The sequence below is a fragment of the Engraulis encrasicolus genome, chromosome 7 (assembly GCF_034702125.1).
Source record: "Engraulis encrasicolus isolate BLACKSEA-1 chromosome 7, IST_EnEncr_1.0, whole genome shotgun sequence".
NCBI classification, from domain to species: Eukaryota; Metazoa; Chordata; class Actinopteri; order Clupeiformes; family Engraulidae; genus Engraulis; species Engraulis encrasicolus.
The window spans coordinates 11207459-11229958 of NC_085863.1; the positions used below are offsets into that span (position 1 = coordinate 11207459).

General features: G+C 45.5%; 1 protein-coding gene across 1 annotated transcript in view; it reads right to left on the bottom strand.

Annotated features, from left to right (window-relative positions):
• Positions 1-22500, bottom strand: part of pcdh1a (protocadherin 1a) — a 144972-nt gene that overhangs the window by 29842 nt on the left and 92630 nt on the right. Inside the window, exon 4 of the mRNA XM_063202866.1 lies at positions 14749-14968. Within this exon, the coding sequence (XP_063058936.1) occupies positions 14749-14968 (220 nt within the window). The remainder of the gene's footprint in view (positions 1-14748; positions 14969-22500) is intronic.

A 22500-nucleotide genomic window follows, 5' to 3' on the forward strand; every position in this document is an offset into this window, starting at 1 on the left:
GAAGAACACTTAGAGGAGCACTTACTTCACTCTAAATAAACATCAGGCAGCACGCGAAGGCATTTACGTAGCCCTACAGATGGCTCTGATGTGTTCGACCTGACAAACGTTATAAATAGAAAATGAGGTTTGTGGTTCGCGATATTTAAAACACTTTGTTAACCCAGATGCTTATTATGTAGCACAGTGCGCGCACGGAGCCTTGCTGCTTTTAACCTGTGTTGTTCAGCTCGTCTTGTGTCTGCAATTAGCCAACGTGTTTTGAGGCATTGAATCGTTGAAATTAAGGCAATGCCTCAAAACAATTTCATTTTAATTAGTCGTGTCACCCTTTAGGCTTGTTAACTAATTTATATACTATAATTGTTGCTCCTCATGTCGATTTATGACCGCGTGATTTGACATGTTGTATGTACCACGCTTTCAGAGAAAAATAATGTTATTTAATTGGTGGTCAGGTCTATAAATGAATGAAGGAAGCAAAGGACAGCACTCTTCAGATTTTTCTGTGTTTATTCGCCCACCGGTCAGGTCTGTTTTCATTAATGTCCCATTACTGCATTTCACTTAAGTGCCATTTATGACAGCAAATTATGAAAGGAGTTTTTCACACAGCAAATGCCAGACCAAGTTGGCCATTACCTGTTGGAAACCACATGTTAATTTAAGTGAAACTACCCCGTGGAGAGCACATTTGAGAGACCTTTATGTCAGAATATGTTCTACGGAGCTGGGGGAAGCCAATTAATAGAACTCCATGGTCTTTCCCACAAAGTTGGCTGGGGAGTTAAACATTTCTCTAAGGATTTTCAAAAGCTGTCAAAGATTTCTTTAACTTGCTCGCCTTGACATCTCTGCCCCACCAAGTATAATTGTGTGAATATAAGAGGGAGAAAAAAAAATGCCAATAATGTCAAGAGAAATGGAACCCTCTACTTCAGTACATCATCTCTTAAGCGGAATTTTACGTATATCACATATTTTTATCATCATTATTATCTATATTATTATTATTATTATTATTATTATTATTATTATTCTTCATTGATATTATTGATTATGTGTGTGCATGTGTGTGTGCATGTGTGTGTGTGTGTGTGTGTGTGTGTGTGTGTGTGTGTGTGTGTGTGTGTGTGTGTGTGTGTGTGTGTGTGTGTGTGTGTGTGTATACAGTATGTGTGTGTTCTTTTTAATTGGGCCTTGGGGTGGTGATTTAACTGAATTGAGATGAATAGCAACCAGGCTTTTCAAAATGCTGATAAACATACGGACACAGTAACATCCAGGTCGTATTAACTAAATCACACACATACACTGCACTTCATGTATGCACTATAGCTCCCAGTATGGGCCAGTGAAAAGGGGGGGTATGTAGAGAATAAAGACTACAGCGCTAAGACAACAAGCTCCGGGAGTCTGCTGCCGTTGCCGACAGGGAGGCTGTGGAAATCAATAACTACAGATCATATGACACAAGAACCAAATGTGGTATCAGAGATGTTATGAAAACCCGTTTGAACCCTCTCTCAGCGGGAAACAACCCAGGGAGAAGACAAGAGTGGGAGAGAGGGAGGAGTAGGAGGAGAGGAGAGAGGGGGATAAGGCTGGGGGATAAGGGGTGGAGATGCGTGGCAGTGGTAGGGGTGGTGGGGTAGGGGAGTGGGTGGAGATTTGTGGCAGTGGTAGGGGTGGAGGGTGGAGGGCGGTGGTGGTTACAGAAGATAAGCAGCCATGAACCCCATGGTCTTCAAGCACAGACTGCTGCTGCTGCTGCTACTGCTACAAGCCCCTCTTACGCTCCATCCCCTACCCAGCATTACATCAGGGCTGTAAGACTCATTGGTGATCAAAGACATAATGCATGAAAAAGAACGTCGGGGCCAGGGGCTAGAGAGGATATGGCAAAGGGAGGAAGAAGAAGATAATTCAACGTAGCAGGAAGCAACCGCTAGGTGAAGACACGAGAGGCAATGCTCTGGCACAGATGTGTCAATCTAAGAGCGGGGGGGTATGTTGGCAAGTGGCCACATATCGTTTGATTGCGTGTGCTTATGTGCTGCTAGTTTCATCACACGCAATAATTGAGCGGAATTGAATAAGTTGCTGCCGAGAAGATGCATCCTGCTGAGAGAGCGCTCACAAATAATACTAATAAATACAATTAATTAAGATAGAAAGAAGCTTCTCATGCACTGACCTTTAGGTAATGCGGCTGTATAGTCAGATGACAGTCGAAGATTCGCTCCGCAGATTTGTTTTCCAATGCTGGCGCAATTAGTAATGTTATTGAAGATAGACTTTTGCAGATGCGCCTACTGAGGCATTGACACAAAGCAGGTATTGTAGCATTGCAGCCGTTTGAGAAACACTGCCATCATGCATATGATTCCTTCCAGAAAACAATGAATCCTTATTCTCATTGTTCAGAGAAAGACTGGTAATTTCGGGATACTAATTACCTTGGCACCTACTGTCATATCGACTGCACAACTGTGCTGAATGCAAATTTTTAATTAGTTTATCTGAAAGCCTGCCAGCGCGGACATGCCAACTTGAATTCTGTAAATGATCCTTTTGTGATAAATAAAGCTGTGGCGAATTGAGCTGCCCCTGCAGAGCATTGTTAGTTTTCTTCACTTTGTTTCCAAAAGGAGCAGCACTGGAGGTAACACTTAGTTGTGAGTAGAGATGTTCCGGATCCGGATCCGGCAGGATAATAGGGTTTTTCACAGGATCCGGATCCGGTTCCAGGATCCAGGATCCGGTAGCCGAGGCTTTTCAGTCAAAATAGTTTCAGCCAACGTGATTAAAAGGGCCCACGTGTGCGAGTAGGCTATGTGTTTCAACCCTTTCGTAGGATCCGGTATCCGGTTCCGGATCCGGCAGGATCCTAAAAATCAGGATCCAGTGCATCTCTAGTTGTGAGTGAGTAAGCTAAATCACTTCATGCTCAAGAGTGTCAAGCTGTCGGCCCAGTGGACATTTTCTTGACAACGGTCGATTCCAATGAAGGTTGTATTAATGGGGTGTTAGTTATATAATACACATTCATTGTTTAACCCATTGATGCCTGATGTTGCGTTGCGTAATATTGTCCCTGGTGCCTGGAGCTGCATTACGCAACACTCAGGCTCATGAGATTTGAGACAACCTAATTAAAAAATTCTGTTTGTTTGAGATGAATGAACACATTCTAATGAAAGATGAGGGTCTTAGCGTTTAAATGCAACTTAGTACATATTTTTATGTGCTTCAGAAGCAGAGATATTTAGGTTTTTATAGGCTGAGGGCAGCTTTTCTTAAAAGGGCTCAGGCATTCAGCACCCTTTTTTTGCAGGTGCCTTAGGCGTCAATGGGTTAATACATTTATACATCCAGTGCAGCCTTATGCAGTGCTCAGCAATAATGAGTGCAGCCCTTTTGAAAAGTAACATTTTGAACAATATTTCAATAAACACAAAGGATATCTCCACAATGCATAGACTATGTGAGTAAGGAATTTCTGGAGGTTCTTCTAGAATTTTACTGGAACACTCTACAGCTCCCATAGACATCTGTGTTAAAAATCTTGCAAATACATTATGACATCCTAATGAGAACTCAAAATGTTGGCAAAATTCTAATCACATATTTGTGATGGTACTCCTCAAAGGGTTAAGACAATATCTGTTGTACGCACAAGATAAAAGCACGTTTTTATAAAACGACTTACACTACATATGTTTCAGTATTGAACAAATTAGGGTGGTGCAGAAATGAGCATAGACAGACCTAATGGCATAGAATTACACTGCATTAAGACAGGAGCACAGTAATGAGGTAAATCATGCCCTAGACTTAATGTCGAGAAGACTGCTTATTAAGCTTATTAAGAAAGCTCCTTATTAGTACAGTTGTGGGTCACTACATCTGCTGCAGTTGAATAAATACATTACTGGTTTTGTCAAAATAGTGTGTTACACACACACAATGATACAATATATTCATGACCAGTATTACCCAGACTTTCATTATCAACAGTAGCTGATATTGATGTTACAATTATTTAGTCTGGGCAAGCAGACCTCTAAGTAACCATATATAATAGGCCCACACACCTTGAGCACAGTTGATCGTAATGTTCACAGTGATGGCGTCTGAGCTTAATGTTGCAAACAGTTAAAAGGATAGACAAAAGGCCTTGAGAAGCTGGAATGACAGAGGCGACTGAAGGGTACAGGTTGGGGTGCCAATATATGGTAATGCTCAGGGGTGTAGTGGGCATAGTACGCGGGGGTACGCAGTCCACCCACTTCTCCTTAAGTGAGATATTTTTAAAAAAATCTTCTGCCCATGTTTGAATACAAAAAGGAATGATCACATAGCAGTATTGCAGGTGATTGACCAAATAGATGAAAACGGAGAAGCAATGACTGTGTAGATTAAGGACAGTTGGAAGGGTTGACATGATAAGTTGGCTAATTATTTGATGACGTTAAAAGTTGTGTAAACCCACTTTAAAAATCCCCACTACACCACTGGTAATGCTAAATGTAAACAGTCAGACCCATTGTGAAACGACACATCCTGCCCAATGACACATCCGGTAGAGATGATGTGAGATTCTCCTACCTTGAATCATGAACAATCCTTGGGAAAAAGTGTTATTCTAGATATTTCAGATTGATTTGATGATGCTTTCTGACTCATAGAGCATGTGTAATAGCCGCTGGTTTCTAGCAGCCTGCAATTACTGCAGTGACGCATTACCACCTCTTTCAATGTTCAAATGGCCATGTACAGCACAGCACAGCACAGCACACCTGCTGGCATGCTAATTTTAGTGGGAGCATGCCCAACACAATACAGAGTTCATTCCCACCATGGACTTTCGTCTTGCATGTTTTTTGAATATGGGTAGGATAAAATGTGGTTAGAGGTAAATTTATAAAATAAGGAGGGCACAGCAGTCTGAACGGACTGAGAGGTGTTTTTTCCACAACTTTAAATTGTTTTTCCCTTTCACATTACCTTACTGCCATCATTTGATTAATTTCTGAACAGGAAAATGTCTTCATAGATACAGTAGCACCTTTATGAATGAGCTTTAAAAATCAAATGCTAAGCTCCAATATTTTCACCCAAAACAATATCAAGAGAGGCAATGGTATGACAAAAACAGAAAATGGGTAAGAAAACACATTAATAACTTGATGAAAAATGGCCACCAAGGGTAACATTCTGGAACGGAAAATGAGAAACTTTTGGCATCCGTGCCAATGAAAATAAGAAGTGCTGACCAGAGTTGCGAGCCAAGAGTTTGATTTTTGTCTTGGGAGGATGTGAGACAGTATAATGGATGCTGAATGAAAGGGCTGCAGAAAATCTGAATAAGGGGGGCGAAAAGAATAAGTGGCACCTTCATCATAGGAAGTATGGTTATACTCCTCTATGGTTATACTCCATTCTCCTGGAATAATAGACCATGAAATGAAAACATTTTGACTTTGACATGCAGGCACAAAACGGAAAAAGTGGAGAAAAAAGGGAAATGAAGGGACTGGAAGTGGCTGTGGGAAAGGCCAACATTAATCTTCATGAGAGAAAAAAAAGTTGTTTTGTTTTATTGTCTTTTTAACTGCTGTTTCCCCCGTTTTCTTTTTTTTTTGGGGGGGGGGGGTTAGCATTACAGGATGCCAATGCACTCTTGAAATGGAGATTTTACATTACCAACGGCCACCTTGCATTGTGTGCCCTGTGAGTCATTTGTCATTGCAGTGGTGGGGCCTCCAGAAAAGACTGGGGGAGCCTGAGTGAGAGTTCATATATTGCTTTTCATTTCGCTTAAACGCGGTGACACGTGAGGCACTCGGCGACCCCCTTTTCTGCTTGTCAATCACCACACACGACGGCACACACAAAAAGCCTCCACCAGTTCCCGCCTGTCATGTTGTCAGTCAGCTTCAAAAGCAGAAAATAAATAAGAGAAGATGGAGGTTGGGGTTGGGGGTGGCAAGGAAAGGGGAGGGGGTGTAAATAAAAATAAGAAAATCCAAATAGATATGAAAACAACATATGAAAGAGCTGTGCAGGTGGCAGAGAAGGCCTTAAGATGAGTCTTATGTTAGAGCGCCATCTTCCTATATCCCTTTTCCATCCCTCTTTATTTCGAAATGTTTGCCTCTCACAGTAATTTTCCCTTCGGTAAAACAATCACGATTTAATTAGGTCTTTCTCTGGTTAACAGTTCCTTTTTCCAGCCTCTGACTCTGAGTCGTGCGTGTTTGACTGTGAGGATTTTATTTTTTAATCCTTGTCAGAACTGCTCAGTTCCACATCAGACTCAGTCAAATCAAAGAGCCCATTTCACCTCAATCTGTCTCTGGGTTCTGCACTGAACAGCTCCAAAACACAGGCTTGTCCTCCTGACACCAACAACAAAGCCAATTCTGTGTTCTTCATGGGGGCTTCTGATCCAAAGCTTATCCGAGCTGTTTGACCAGAGTGAAAACAACAACCGAGTTGGGAGTGTGAAAAAAAACCCCACTGAAGACGATGAAGGGAAAGAGACAGTAAAAGAGTGAAATGAATTGAAGAGGAAAAACATCAATCATAATATACACTATAATGTGTAAAGGGAGGTGTTTTAGAGGTGGGATGTGGGCAATTCAGATGGGTGGGGGATAGAGAGAAGCACGTAGTACATATAATACATGCTCTGATGGGTAAATTTGTGCAGTAGCGTTTCGATTATCATTTCCTAGACGAGTAGAAGAGGAAAAAATGTAGGAGGCAATCAGATGACACCCCCACAAGAGATTCTAAGAGTCTCTCTGTCCCCCAGTTCCAGAACATTCTCCCAGCTCTCGTCAAATTCCGTGGGAGTGACAGTCACCTCCCACTCCAGGGGGTTTCAAGGAATCTGCAGGATGCCATGTTGTACATCAGAGGGTAAAAAAAATAAACAAGAGAGAAAAGAAGGTGCAAATGTGCTGTGCCAAATGAAGCTCTGACAAACTGGTAGAAGGACTTTGTGCCTATGTGCTAGAATATGTATGTATATGGCGTGTGTATGAGTGTGTGTGTGTGTGTGTGCGCGCGCGTGCGTGCATGCGTGCGTGCGTGCATGCGTGCATGCGTGTGTCTGTGCGTGTCTATGTGTGCCTGCGTGCGGCCGTGAGTGTATTTGCATGTGTGAGTGTGTGGAAAATATTTCAGTGATTATTATGCATCACATTACCATAATGGTGGGAAAGTGCAGAAATGAAGTGGTATGCACAGATGTAAATGCTGGAGGACATGAAAAAAGAGGGGGAGTGGAATTTTCTTGAAGGTGACTGCTCCGAGTAAGAAATCTGCAGATATAAATTCTCAATATTCAGCATTGGGCTCGGCATATGGTCTTAGTAGTTGTGAATGTGTGTTTTCCTGGCAAATTTCCAATGTGGTCCAAGGGAGGAAACAAAAAAAAGGATCTGCTTCCTGATTGGACTGATTGAGCAGTTAGTTCCATTGGAGTAAGTTGAGGAGTCGGAGCACTCAGTGAATACTAATGTGGAGGTGAATAACTTTATTTCTTATCCACACACACCCACACTCAAAATATATAAACGGTTTCTCATGCATAGTCTGAGAAATGTAGCAGAGTGGGAGTTTGCAAAGAGAGATGGAGAGAGAGAGAGAGAGAGAGAGAGAGAGAGAGAGAGAGAGAGAGAGAGAGAGAGAGAGAGAGAGAGAGAGAGAGAGAGAGAGAGAGAGAGAGAGAGAGAGAGAGAGAGGGACAGAGAGACAGAGAGACAGAGACCCAGAGTGAGTTAGTGAGTGAGTGAGCCAGTGATTGAGTGAGTCACGGAGAGAGAATGTGAGAGAGAGACAGAGAAAGGAGAAAAAAAACAAGAGAGGGAGTAAGACAGAGAAAGAGAGGGAAAAGAGAAAGAAGGGAGAGTGAGGAGGAGTGGGAGGAGGAGAGAACGAAGGAAGGAAGGAAGGAAGGAAGGAAGGAAGGAATGAAGGAAGGAAGGAAGGAAGGAAGGGGGAAAATGGATAGATATATTATATATTAACCTTGAGGGGATTGCTCAGTCACATGAGACCTATGATGAAGAGGCACAAGAACAAGAAGAGGAAGAGGAAGAAGAGAGCCGCATGGCATCCAAGTTATCTCCAGGGACTGTGACAGGCCCACAAGAGTCAGCTCACTGGAGAGAACAAGCGCCGCGGCACGGCATCAGCTCGTATGAATTACTCGTCATTACACTCCCAGCTGGCACACTAATCTGGCCAAACACAGATAGGGATAGGAGGGGAGGGGAGGGAGGAAGCCTGCCGCCCAGCCGAGCCCAGCCGAGCCGAGGCTGCCATCCATCCATCCATTGAGCCAACGCGCTGCCCACTTCTCTGATCCCCGTCACCACACAATGAGATGCTGGGAGTGTGGCATCTTGACCAGGGCTGGGGCCGGGCATGGCCACCATGCAGGCCAGGAGACACTGGTGACTGAGGCTTAACGGATGCTCATCTCAGGCTGCTGTGTTGGATCTCACTGATGAACATCTCACCAGGGATACTTGGTAGATAGATAGATGGATGGATACAGAGGCTGCCCCATTTCCCTGGATCCCCTCTTAGAATGCAAAGTAGGATTACAGCAATGTGGACATGGCACAGATGACCCGGCCAGGGCACACTGGTGGTGACTAAGCCTCGGCAAATGCTCAGGGTGCTGTGCTGTGTTGGCTTTCAGTAATGAACATCTCTCCAGGGTTACTTGATAGCTAGATATAGTAGCGGCTGCCCATTTCCTGATCCCCTCTCTCACAATGCAAATTGGGATAGCGGCTTGTTCAAATGGCATGGCTGACCAAGCCAGGACACATTGGTGACTTGGTGAGGCTTACGGAATGCTCAGGCTACTGCGTTTGCTCCCACTGATATACATCTACTTGAAAAATAGAATTCATATTTGAAAAATAGAATTAAAATTATTATTATTATTATTAGTATTATTAGTATTATTATTATTAGAGTTGTGTTAAAGGTGCACTGTGTAGGATGGTGGCCAAAATAGGTATTGGAAATGTGCTTTTCATTGAAACTCTGCTGTCTACTGCAAGATTTGATCTTTTTAATGAATTCTGGAAATAAACTACTAAAACTATTACACAGCGCACCTTTAAGTAGAAGTAGACACACTCTTGCAAATGTAATTACAACACTAGTGGTACAATATTAAATGGTTTCAACTTTGTACTATTACACCTCAAGTGTTGTAATTACATCTGTATGAATACTTTTACTTCTACGTCTACTTTATACAACTATGCCTCCTGGTGCCCTGACAGTACAGGATAGGCTAGCAGCATGTTGACATGGCAAGACTGATAGAAAGCCAAGCTGACCAGCCCAGAGAAGAGACTGTACACAGGCCAGGCTTCTGTTCTCTGTGTTCTGTGCTTGACTGAACAGCCCTCTCGATTCAAGGGCATTGTAGTTCTAACTGATGAACTGCTAACTAAGGTCTCAAGATAGATGGAGAGGCTGCAGTGTTCTGACACAGCCAGACTGGCAATGTTGACATGGCTAGAGCAGGACTAGTGACTAGAGAGCAGGGCTTGGCACTGGCACCAGCCAACCGGCCAAATGCTGGTAAAACTTGCCTGTGGCTAGTAATACTTTCAGTGTCACTAGCCAATTTGGCTGGCAGCTTATTCCTTGGTATGACATACGCATCATAGCCTATATTCTATTGTTTGCCCCTTGTGTATCAACTGTTTGTATTAAATTCAAGAAAAAGCTCAGTAACTCCATTTCTATTTGCTTGATATACTTCCATGTAGAAAGCTATAGTCTAATCTTGCTTTAGCACCTCATCTTCTGAGGTTAGACGTACACCATCATGATAAAGAAAAAAAACAATATCAAATCTGTGGCTAGTGGAATACCTGAATGGCTAGTGACTTGGGAAAACCACTAGCCACAGTGGCCAGTGGGTGAAAAAGTTAATGTCAAGCCCTGCTAGATTAGTGAATGCCCTGTGCAGGCCGCCGTTCTGTGCTCGACTGAACAGCTCGCTCGATTCAAGGGCACTGTGGTTCTCACTGATGAACTGCTAACTACAGGGCTTCAAGATAGATGGAGAGGCTACATTGTGCCGACATGGCGCTAGGCTGACAAGCGGCAGTGTTGACCAGGCTAGCGAAGTGAAGGCTAAGTGAATATCCTGGCTGCGATTCTTGCGCCTGATTGAGCAGCTCGATTCAAGGGCATCATGGCTCTCCCTGATGAAGTGCTAAGCAGGGTTTCAAGACAGATAGAGACGCTGGTCGCAATGTATGGTGGGATTGCAGTGTGTGGACACGGCAACGCTGACCAGGCCAGTGTTGCCAAATCGGGAAGTTACCCATCCAATTAGCTACTCGGGATGGCCGTCTACGGGTAAAAACAGGATATTTTGGCCAATTGACATTTTTTTCTGCCGTTTTATGCCCATAGAAATCAATGTAATTTGTTGAAATTGACCGGAATTTAGCGCATTTTGGCGGTTTTTGAGCGGGATTTGGTGAGACAAATCTGGCAGCACTGGACCAGGCCAGTACTAGCTGGTGACCGAAACCAGAGAGAGTAGAGAGAGAGAGAGGTTCCATTGGCCCTTTGTTTCCGGGTTTTATTGGAAATCCCCCTTTAGGCAGACCTAGGCAGACCTGAGGACTGTTCTATTCAATGCTAGGAGGATTATGACACGCCCCTTTAGGCAGACCGGAACCTGGTCACGTTAGGTGCCCATAGAAACCTATTATGTTGGCATATCTCTATACTTAAAGAATCTCTGCCGAAACTGTGCTGGCTCTCACTGACACACTTCTTACCAGAGTGATTTAATATAAATGGGTCAGTGGCGTTTCAGCAGTAGCACACGTCAGGACAGCGCAACCAGAGATTCTTTAAGTATAGAGATATGCCAACATAATAGGTTTCTATGGGCACCTGTGACCAGGTTCCGGTCTGCCTAAAGGGGCGTGTCATAATGCTCCTAGCATTGGATAGAACAGTCCTAAGGTCTGCCTAGGTCTGCCTAAAGGGGGATTTCCCCCCCAATAATAGAACCCGGAAACAATGGGCCAATGGAACCTCTCTCTCTCTACTCTCTCTGGCGCAACGACAGCTGGTGTCACTATTGTATTGGATTTTGTTTTGTTCGTTTGTTTTTAGTGGACTATCTAACAAGCATATTCATTGCAGCATATCAACCACCGATTACTAATTTATTTATGGCCATTTGATCTTGCTGTGCCACTTGACGTCTGAGCTGAAAAAAGTCTTTGAGCCAGGCCAGTGCTAGCTGGTAACCGACACTGTGCTGACTCTCATTGACACTCTTCTAACAAGAGTGACTTAGCCCCTTAGCGCAGAGTCTATCGTACAACCTTATTGTCACCAAAATTGTAATGGCTATGTCTTAATCTGTTACTTAAAGGTGCAATGTTTAATATTTTTAGTTGTTTATTTCAAGAATTCATGATGCCCATTCATAAATGTTAAATGTTACCTTTTTAACAAATACTGACCACCACCATCAAATTCTAACTACTCATTATGACTTTTCATTCATGAAAAGGGGGGATCTTCTCCATGGTCTGGCATGTTGAATTTTCAGAAATAGGCATTTTGAGCTGCAAAACTTACCGTACTTTGGTCATGCTAGTAAATATAAGTATATGGCCTGCCTTAGTAAATATTCATAAAAAGATACAATTTGGCAATAGGCAGCACAGTTTCAATGAGCAGCATTGTTGCAATACCTACTCTGGCCACAATCCTACACAGTGCACCTTTAAGGCTCTCGGTGCTGTCATAGCAATGTTGTTATGATGAGTATTTTCAGCAAGTAGTGAATAGGCCTGCCGGCGACCCCATCTGCAGTAAGAGGCTACATAGATATATATTCCGAGGCTGCCCACTTCCTGATCCCCTCTCACAACAAATGGTGAGACCGCAGCGTGTTGACATGGCAACCGGCTGACCAGGCCAGGCCCTGAGTACTTGTGACTCAGGCTTAGTGAGTGTCTAGGCCGCTGTGCTGTCCTCGATTCAGCAACTCAATTCAAGGGCATCATAGCTCTCAATGAACATCACACAGGCAAAAATAGAGCATATCATTCATTGACAAGACGGTGATTGATGACCGTCTTAGGCCTACCAGGGCTACAAAGCTACACTACAAAGCTACACTAGACTACGAGGGTGGAGGAGGTAAAGGATAAGGATAGTCAGTGGTCACATGAACACCTGCCTATTCCTAACCCACAAGCAGCTACGTAAAAGATGTAAAATTGGCAGTTGGTGCTTAAGTCATGTATTGTAGTCTACGGTTGGTGGCTAAATACCAGCATCTAGGAGGGGTTGGATTAGAGAAGAGGAAGAAGGAAAAAAAACAGAGAGCGCATTAATCACAGCAGGAGAAGAGGAGGAAGCGAGTGAGCACCGGGTCAGTATGAGTGCGGATATACCGCGTTGAAGAGGGCCCGAGGTGCATGGAGAATGATGTTACAATAGACAAGGAGCCGGAAATGACAATGGTGATGGATGGGGCAATCAGGATATCAGCAGTGCCAACCAAAAAAGTATATATAGTATACCGTAGGAGGCGCCGGTGAAATGTGATGATGGAAGAAGACTGTATAGCACAGCCATGGCTTACTATAGAGCATCTGCATCTGAGACTGCAAGGGGAAAAAACAGTTTTCTGCTTTGTTTTTTGTGTGGGAATATTTAGGTGGGGGAGGAGAGGGATGGGGCGTGTATACTGTTGCTGCACCCTTTAATATAGTAGGGATGTGTGCAAATGAGCGAAGACTTTAAACGCACGCTGGGTAAAGTGTCCGGATAAATTTGTTTGCGTTTCCTTTGGTTGTCACCCTTCATTATTGAAATAACAAAAAATGAATGATTAGAGGCGCGATGTTAGCGGCGCTAAACATGCTAATACACTCTGGCAATTGCTTGTAAACAAAATTGGAAGCAGCAAGCATGGAAATTAAAAGAAGGCAAAACGCCTAATTTATGGGTTAAATTATCCCAACCAATACAGCCTGAAGTATAGATGTGTCGCGTGAAGGTAATACCAGTCTGGATGGGATGTTTTTGCTGTAGCATTGTGTGCATACACTTTAGGCACGGATCTGATTGTGACTCCCATTTTGGCCTGCTGCCTGCAGCCACTATGATCAAAACCAAGGCTATGCTGATACAGGCCTCCGGTGAACCAGTCTAGCACTCTCCTGTGTGCGTGTCACTCTTTAAGTTTAGCCAGCAGTGTCATATTTGATATTGATCAGTTCCAAGTTCCCGTCGGACTGATTTAAGCTCTTTCTGTCATTGCACGCAGACAGGCAAAAAGTCAGCTAAATCTGCTCAAACCAAACGATAGCAAGGCCATGTGTACATTAAGGCTTTGGCTGGAGTCTCGGGGGGAAAAGCTTGGCACAGAAGTAAGAAAGAGGGAAGAAAGGAAATGGAGAAAGAGAGAGAGAAAGAACGAAAGAGAGAGACGGGAAAACTGTTTACTAGCAGACTGCTGTTGTCTGGGTCGGACGTCAGAAGGCAGATTTATTTGGAGTCCGAACGCTCCATTAGTTGGGGTTTTTAATTAGCACACTTGTGTGAGAGGGTCATTAAGAATGATTTGGAGTTCTGATGGAGGGGCTGCTGATGGGAGCCGTCCCACACAGACACTGCTGACTCAACACCTGACACAACAGACATATATTTTTCGCCTGTGCGAAAACAAACAATAAAAAAAGGGAGACTGGATAAGGATAAATAAATAAAACAACAGCCACCACACAGCAAACAATTAGGAGTACCTTTAGTGCTGCTAAACACAGCATCTCCACGAGCACGGTCATGAAACGAAAGCTCACTTCACAAATGGAAGCAAAAAGGGAACGGTGGAGGGAGAGAAGCTCAGACAGGATAGAGACAGCAGGGACAGATACAAAAAAATAATCGAGGAGCAGTGAATAGTATAGAATACTAGGCTAAGAAGAGATAAAGTAGAAGGCTGGAAGGGCAAGAGTAGTGTAAGTCTAAAGGAGTCTCAGAATCGGAGGGTTGCTGGTTCAAATTCCCACACCGGTCATAAGAAAGTAGGTGAGAAAGTGGCTCACTAGACCTCTGCTGCACCCTCGCCCTTGGCTGAAGGCTGTAGCTCCCTGGAGCCTCATTGAGCAAGGCACTTGCACATCCAGGGCCTGGCTGTCACTGTACCCAACTGTAGGTCGCTCTGGATAACAGTCCCTACACTCTGACCAAAAGTGACCAAAGTGGCGAAGAAGGCAAACTCGCTCCAGAAGCTTCCCTTGTCAGTGCACTTTTCTCCAGAGTGAAATAATGGCTCCTGCCCCAGTGGTAGCTTTCAGTTGTGTGATGAAGTGAGCAGGGTTGTGGTGGGTGTGATAAAGTGACCAGCCAGGGTTGTGGTGGGTGGTGCTCTGGCTGCCAAAACATCAAGCCTGGCTCTTTGGCTTTAGAGTCAAAGTGCATTTTGCGGTGCTCCAGAACCCCATGTGAGATGACCTCTCTTTCCCTTCTCTAAAGCTGTGTATGGCAATTGTACCAGAAGCAGCAAAATGTAATACAATATACAGAGAAAGAAAAAAAAAACGGAATCACAATAAAACTGACTTAAAAAGAATAATAATAATCAAAATAAGACTGAAAAAAAAGAGATGACAATACAACCACAACGACAACATTGGGAGGACTGCCTACCGTTTTCGGGGTGCTCCATCTCTCCGATGCTGCCGTCAGGGGTGGTCCTCTCGTAGTGGTCCTCGGGCAGGGCCAAGGGCCCGATGCGAGGCCCGGACGAGCTCTTGCTGCTGGGGGTTTCGGACTCCTCCAGGCCGCTGTCATAGTAACTCTGCTGGGAGGAGTCCTGCAGATCCTGCACCGGATTGGTGGTGGAAAACGTCACCCTGCGATGAGGCAGCTGAGAGACGGAAGAGAGAAAGAGGGAAAGAAAGAAAGAAAGAAAGGAAGAAAGAAAGACAGAAAGAAAGAAAGAAAGAAAGAAAGAAAGGCAGAAAGAAAGAAAGAAAGAAAGAAAGGAAGGAAGAAAAAAGGAAAAAAAAAGAAACACATAAGAAGAAAATAAATGAAAAAAAGAAGCTGAGTATTCAATTCCATGTCTTTATCTAATTATAACTACGGGACCACAAAAGTGGGCTAATTGACCATCAAATTTGTAATATCACCCTTCAGGAAACTCAGTGGTTGTTAATATTTTACTAAAGGACTAATAACAAGGCAGATATCAGCTAATTTGCTCATTCTTACATAAAATGTAAAACAGTGGGAAGGTTCCCTCCCGCTAATTTGAACAGGCCGCGTGACTCCAAAGACGAATGCCGCTGCCAGTGTGGTTCCGCAACACATAGATGCCCACACTAGATCTCAGTGACACACACACGCGCACATGCACACACGCACGCACGCACGTACGCGAGTACACACACATAGATGCCCACACTAGCTGACAGTGACACACACACACACGCGCGAGATGTCACACGCACACGCACACACGCGCACAGCACACACACTCACACGCACAGACAAGCAGCCATACACACTCCACACAGTAGTCATAGACACACATACACACACGCATGCGCATGCACATGCACATGCACACGCACGCACGCACGCACGCACGCACGCACGCACGCACGCACGCACGCACGCACGCACGCACGCACGCACGCACGCACACACACACACACACAGAGAGACAAGCAGCCATACACACTCCACACGGCAGCCAGTCATATATACAGTACACTCCCACACATAGGCAGTCTCCCCCACACTCCACTCCACGCCTCATAAACCTGTGGAAATCACTGAGACAGCAAAAAAAAGCTGCTTCCATTTGCCCTGTCCGGCTTTGCTCCTGTGCTGTGCTGCAGAAGGCCAGCGGAGATCGATAACTCACCCCATTCCCCCGAACCTCCTCCACACCCCTACTCAGTGTTGCCAGACTGGGCTGTTTCCTGCCCAATTGGGCTGCTTGGGATGCCCGTGAGCGGGTAAAAATGGCATTTGGCAGAAAAACCCGCCCAATTTTTGCCATAGAAATCAATAGAATTGGGCGGGATTTTGTGCTTCTGTGCGGGTTTAGAGCCTTTTTGGGGCTGGAAATCATCAGCCTCATCTGGCAACCCTGCCCCTACTGCACCTCCCCACCCCACCCCACCCCACCCCACCCCACTTCACCTCCGCTCCGGCCACAGCGTGTATCCACCTCCCCCTCCTCCTCCTCCTCCTCCTCCTCCTCCTACTCCCATCCACCTCACTCTTGTGCCCATTAACAGCCATTTCCCCACACGTATAAAAGGCTCATTAATACATCCATTTAAGACACATAGAGGAACCATTAACACAGTGCTGTTAGTCAGGCCAAATGTGCTCTTGTCAATGGTTCCTTCTCTTTTTTTTCTTTCTTTCATCCTCCTCTCCTTTTTTTCCTCCTCACACCAAGTATGTTTATCCATGTACTAATTTATCCATTTAACATGGTGGAAGTGGAGTAAGGAGGGAGGAGGAGGGAGGGAGGAGGAGGAAAGGGAGGTATTTCTTGAAATGGCTTCACTGCTCTTTTTTGTCCAAGGTCGTTTATCCATCTACCAGCGAAGGACAAGCTCTTAGAATGAAATGATTTCGTAAATAAGTTCTTAAATGGTCTGGAGCAGGGCGGTAGTCTGGATTGTTCTGTCAAGCAAGTCAATCTATAGTGCACGCCAGAGCAAAATGCATTTCAGAACGCATAGGCCTACAAACAACAATGAATGAACAGCACTCAACAATGGCCGATCACTCAAAGCATGATTACTTTAATGCACCATTCTTCACTTCGATAAATATTCGTTGGTGGTCCAAGAGGATTCCTTGTCAATCACAGCATGGTCTTTCTATCCCACAGACTGTGTGTATCCTTATAGAGTATGGTATCTCAGTGTGTGTGTGAGTGTGTGCGTGTGCGTGTGCGTGTGCGTGTGCGTGTGTGTGTGTATGTGTGCGTGCGTGCGTGCGTGTGTTTGCGACAGAGAGCGTGAGAGTAAAAACACTGCCATAACAGTCATTGTCTTGGGGTAAAAACTCTTAATGTATTCCTCTTTCTAAAATGTATTCTTTGATCTTTAGAGAAACGAGAACACACAGTGTGCAAATGCAGATGTCCAAATATCATTGCTTTATCTTTCGCAAAAATGTGCTTTATGAAGCTGAGCAGAAAATGCAAATGACAATCCTTCATGTAGCTGTAAAACAACAAGGAACAGGACTTTCCCTCCAAAATCTTATCCGCTGACATACAGTAGAATGCAAATAATGTTTTTGTAGGTTTATGTAAAAAAGAAATGGTTGACCAGTTCTGCTCCACCGCCGGATAAAACCTCCGTTTTTAGTCTGAATTACACTGATAAGACCTTCCGTTTCACAGTAGGCGTTCTGCACTTGTCAACAATCATAACATAAAAAAGTGATCTTTCAATTAGGTCAGAATAACTCTTCCGGCGGGCGTCTGCCACGGAGGAGTCAACAGGTATGAAGGGGAAAGTACAGCAGTGCTATTCTCAAGGAGTGCTCGTTCTGTAGCATGTGATTAAAGGTCTCTCAGGCAGGCAGACACTATAACTATTTAAATGTAAGGGGGGCATTTAGTTGTTTAAATATGGATTCTTGCTTAAACGGCTCCTCTAGGCATCGCTCCAGAGAGTCAGCGAGCGCTCTCCCCGAGTGCTCCAGCTAAAGCAATGCAGATGGGAATCAAGAGCATACTCTCCTCTGCTCTCCTCTCCTCAACTCTGCTCTGTTCGCCTCTCTCTCTCTCTCTCTCTCTCTCTCTCTTTTTCTCTATCTCTAACACACACACTCTTTCTGTCTCATACACTCTCCACTCTCTCTTTCCCTTTTTCAGTTTCTATTTCCATCTCACTCTTACTCGCTTTCTTTCTTGTTCGCTTTCTTTTTCTCTCTCTCTTTCTCTCTGTCTCTGTCTCTCTCTCTCTCTCTCTCTCTCTCTCTCTCTCTCTCTCTCTCTCTCTCTCTCTCTCTCTCTCTCTCTCTCTCTGCCTCTCTCTCTCTCTCTCTCCATTCTCTCTCTCTCTCCTGGTCTGTTCTGCTCTGCCCTGCTAAATGTTAAATGGTCTCCTCGGAGAGTGCACTCTCTGGGCCCTCCGTGTCCCAAATGGGGCGGGTGAGGGAGTCCGTCTGAGCTCCGTCCTGGGTCCTGATGTACCTGAGGCTGTGTGCATGTGCGTGCAGGCAAGACAGGCAGGCAGGGAGGCGAGGCGAGGCGAGGCGAGGCGGGGTGCGGTGCGGTGCGGTGCGGTGCGGTGCGGTGCGGTGCGGAGCAGGCAGGCCAGTAATGGGAGAGGCAGGTGACTCGACAACGGGGGGGGGGGGTGTGAGCGGAGTAGCCTACGCTAACATAATCAGGCAGGCTGGGCTCAGAAATAGCGCGGTTAGGGGAAAGTCATGGCCATTATTACCCATTATGATCCCAGGCAGATGGGGAATTCAGATTTGCGGTTGGAATGGAAGGGGTGTGAAGGCAGGAGCAGGTTTTCAGGAAATATTATACCGGCGAGATGATTAGGGGGCTGAAGGCCTGTGTCAGTTGCTGAGCGGGTCCGTAAGGGATTTTAAACAATGCATTCCTGGCACCTGCTTGAGGCTGTTATGGTTTTATTTTTGGCATCAAAAGCAAATTATTTCATCAGTCCACAAATGGCGCGACCAGGAATGCGCTGCCTTTGGAACGAGGGCTAACACAGTCAAATCAGTCATTAAGTAGCCACATCTGTCTGAAACCAGAAAAAATAAATAAATAACTCAACAAAAAAGGAGAAATCAATTCATAATTTGAACCTGCTGGCCACTGCAGGCTATATTCTGCAACTGAATCCATCCATTGGCTTTCTATCATTACAGCTGCAGATCCGAGGCATATATAGGCTAGGCAAGGGAAATACAGACAGCTGAGGCTGCTGTACCTCTGTAACAGAATACATGACAAGCAGAGTGACAGTCGAAAAGGGGGGAGAGGGGGGTGATAGAAGGTGAGCTGAATGTGCGTCATAGTCAGAGGGTATGGGGAGGCTGTGGAGCTTGGGGAGTCAACACAGAGAAAGAAGAGAGAGGAGAGAGAAAGAGAGAGAGAGAGAGAGAGAGAGAGAGAGAGAGAGAGAGAGAGAGAGAGAGAGAGAAGAGAGAGAGAGAGAGAGAGAGAGAGAGAGAGAGAGGGAGAGAGAGAGAGAGAGAGAGAGAGGGAACCTTATCCTCAGAGAGAGGATGAGAAGAGTTGCCCCCAGGCCCTAGAAAGGCCCGAGGAATTGGCTGAAGTACAGGGGGGAGAAAAGGAAAGAAAAAGAAAACAGAGAAAAAAAACTTGAAAACAAACAGAAAGAATACTGACAGATGGGTAAGGTCCAGCTGTCTCCCAGAAGATACACTTCTAGAATTCAGAATTTCATTTCGTTTAATGGAATATTTTTTTTTGAAACTCTGCAGTTCCACACACAGTAAATAAAGAATAAGTCCAGTGTCAAGTAGACTATCACTATCTGAGGTGTACACTGGTGGTGGTTCTCACAGCTGTACATGCCGGTACAGTTAAATTAACCGTTTCACAATAGGAATAAATATAAATATTCCGGGACTCTGATCACCACTTAAATCTGAAAGAGTTGACGTTTTCTTTGCTTGTAACAAGTATGAGTCGCGTGTTGTGTGATGAGGTTTTAATTTCGCGAGCGCTATTGCAGCTCGAACAGCTTTGCTAACACTTCAGCCCAAGTGGTGATACAGTGTTTTCCACACATCATCATATCGGCAGTGTGGTTATGGCCAAGTTTTATAAGCGTCATATTTATGTCAACAATTTGGCACCGTTACGGCCAGCATGATGTTAGCACACTTTTAGAAGTGGTACACACCAACTCCCGGCTGTATATAAAGATCAAATATGGCGTATACCTTTCACATATTTTATTCTTTCATGTGGCTATATAACCTTTTCTTTGTAAGTGTGGTGCGAGTGGTGAATACAAGAACAGGTTGAGAGAGAGAGTGAGAGTGACAGAGAGAGCGAGAGAGACAGAGAGAGAGACAGAGAGAGACACACACACTGAGAGGGAGATGTAGAGGGAGATGTAGAGAGCGAGGAGGAAGGAAGGAGAGATAGCAAATGATAACAAACGAGTTTGGGCTGCATGGCGATGACAGGATGGAAGTGGGTCTCACTCTGCCTTCTGTTGGGGTGAAGGGCGGTGGTGATGTAGCCCAAAGCTTTAAATGCCTTCGCACCGCCGCGAGCAGGCGTGAGGCCAGGCTCAGGGTGTTTCTGCCCGTCACCGTGGTAACTGTGGTACAAGGTGAGAAGTGATGCTCAAATGGACGGAGGGAGAGGTGCTGCATTGGAGGTGGGGTGCGGTGAGGAGTGAGGTGGTGAGGAGTGCGGTGGGCAGGCGTGTGGTGTGGTGTGTGGTGTGGTGTGTGGTGTGGTGTTGAGGAGTGCGATGGGGAGGATTGCGGTGTGGTGTGTGTGACTTATGTGTATATATTGAAGTGTGAAAGTGTGTGTGTGTGTGTGTGTGTGTGTGTGTGTGTGTGTGTGTGTGTGTGTGTGTGTGCGTGTGTGTGTGTGTGTCTGTGTGTGCGTGTGTGCGTGTGTGCTTGTGTGTGTGTGCACGTGTACGTTTGTACATGATGATCTGACGTTTGAGAGCTGAGAGGGGAGGGGGCTGTTTCAAGCCTGTAGGCAATGGAGCCATGAAGGTAGCAAGTGTGTGAGGGCGCAAGCAAGCAAGCAAGCAAACGAACGAAGGAGTGTAGAGACGAAGGGAAATGGAGGGGAGCGAGGAAAGGAGCAAGAGAGCGAGGGAGAGGAGAGGAGCAAACGAGAGCGTGCAAGCGCCCATGAAGGTTTTTCCTCCACGAGTGATTCATTCACACCATCACTCCTGCATCCTGTCATACGGAATGGTGCGAACAGGCAGATTCGTCATCTGAAGTGGCAGCTAGATACCCCCAGTCTGAACCAGGCCGCTCTAATGCAGGGTTTCACTGTGACAATATTGCAGCCTTTTTTCCCGTCGGCCCTGAATCATCTCTAAGTGAAGCGTTTTCTTTTTTTTTTTCTCCCCTTCTTCTTCTTCCACTGGCTAAAAATGTCTGCGGCGAAATGGCTAGTGTTAGCGAAGGTGTTGGTTGAAGGGGGGGAGGGGGGGTGGGGGGCGAGAACAGGACAGGAGGGAGAGGGAGAAAGGCAGGATATAAATAAATAAGTAGCGGGATAAGATAAGGTGCTTAAAAGAGCTCTTCCTTGTCTTGTCTTGGTGCATCGCGGCCCCTTGTCTCCTCTGGAGGGGGAATGCAGTGCAGCTACATTTCATCTTTTCTTGCTTGTTACCTCTCCACATGTACCATCTCCTCTTCAAGGCCCCACTCATCCTATTCCTCTTTCTTTTCCTCTCCTCCACTCCTCCTCTTCCCCTCAGCTCTTCCCAGCTAAACCACTGCTTCCTCTTCCCCCTGTCCTCTCCTCTCCTCTCCTCTCCTCTCCTCTCCTCTCCTCTCCTCTCCTCTGCTCTCCTCTCCTCTCCTCTCCTCGTCTCCTTTCCTCTCCTCTCCTCTCTCTATTTCCTCTCCGCTCCTCTCCTCTATACTCCTCTCCTCTCCTCTCCTCTCCTCTCCCTTCACTCCACTCCTCTATACTCCTCTCCTCTCCTCTCCCTTCACTCCACTCCACTCCACTCCACCCCACATCCACCACCCCATCCACATCCACATCCACATCCACATCCACATCCACATCCACATCCACATCCACATCCACATCCACATCCACATCCACATCCACATCCACATCCACATCCACATCCACATCCACCACCACCCTCCCCAGTCTTCGCTTCTCCAAGTCCCCTCCCCCTCGTCTTGTCCTCGCTACTTTGGTTAGAGCTGTGTCTCTTTGATAAGCTCTGAGTCTTTGAAGACTCCAGTGCCACATTGCTTGCCTCCAAGCTACAGCACCTATGAAAAAAGAAAAAAAAAAACGAAAGAGACAGAACGAAACAGAGAGAAAGAGAGGTGAAGAAACGAAGAAGGAGGAGAGGATGAGAAAAGAAAAAAAAACAACTCCTAGTGGAAGAGAAAGGGTGCATGAGTGAGCAGGGAAAATGAGAGAATGAGCGAGAGCGAGAGAACGTGAGGGAGCGAAGAGAGCGAGACGGCTTGGAGAGGAGCAGAAGTGGAGAGGAGTGAAGAGGTGAGAGTGTGTCGTACGGTATGTAAAATATATTAAAAAAACAGATTCGTGTGCAATTTTCTGCCTCTTCTCTGCTTCAGTCTCTGTGATCTTGTGCGTGCTGTGTCTCTTCAGAGGTGCACTCCTTCATTGTCATCTTTGTTCCCGCAGCTCATTTTTCCCGTGCTCGCGCCCGCTTTCACACGAGTCGC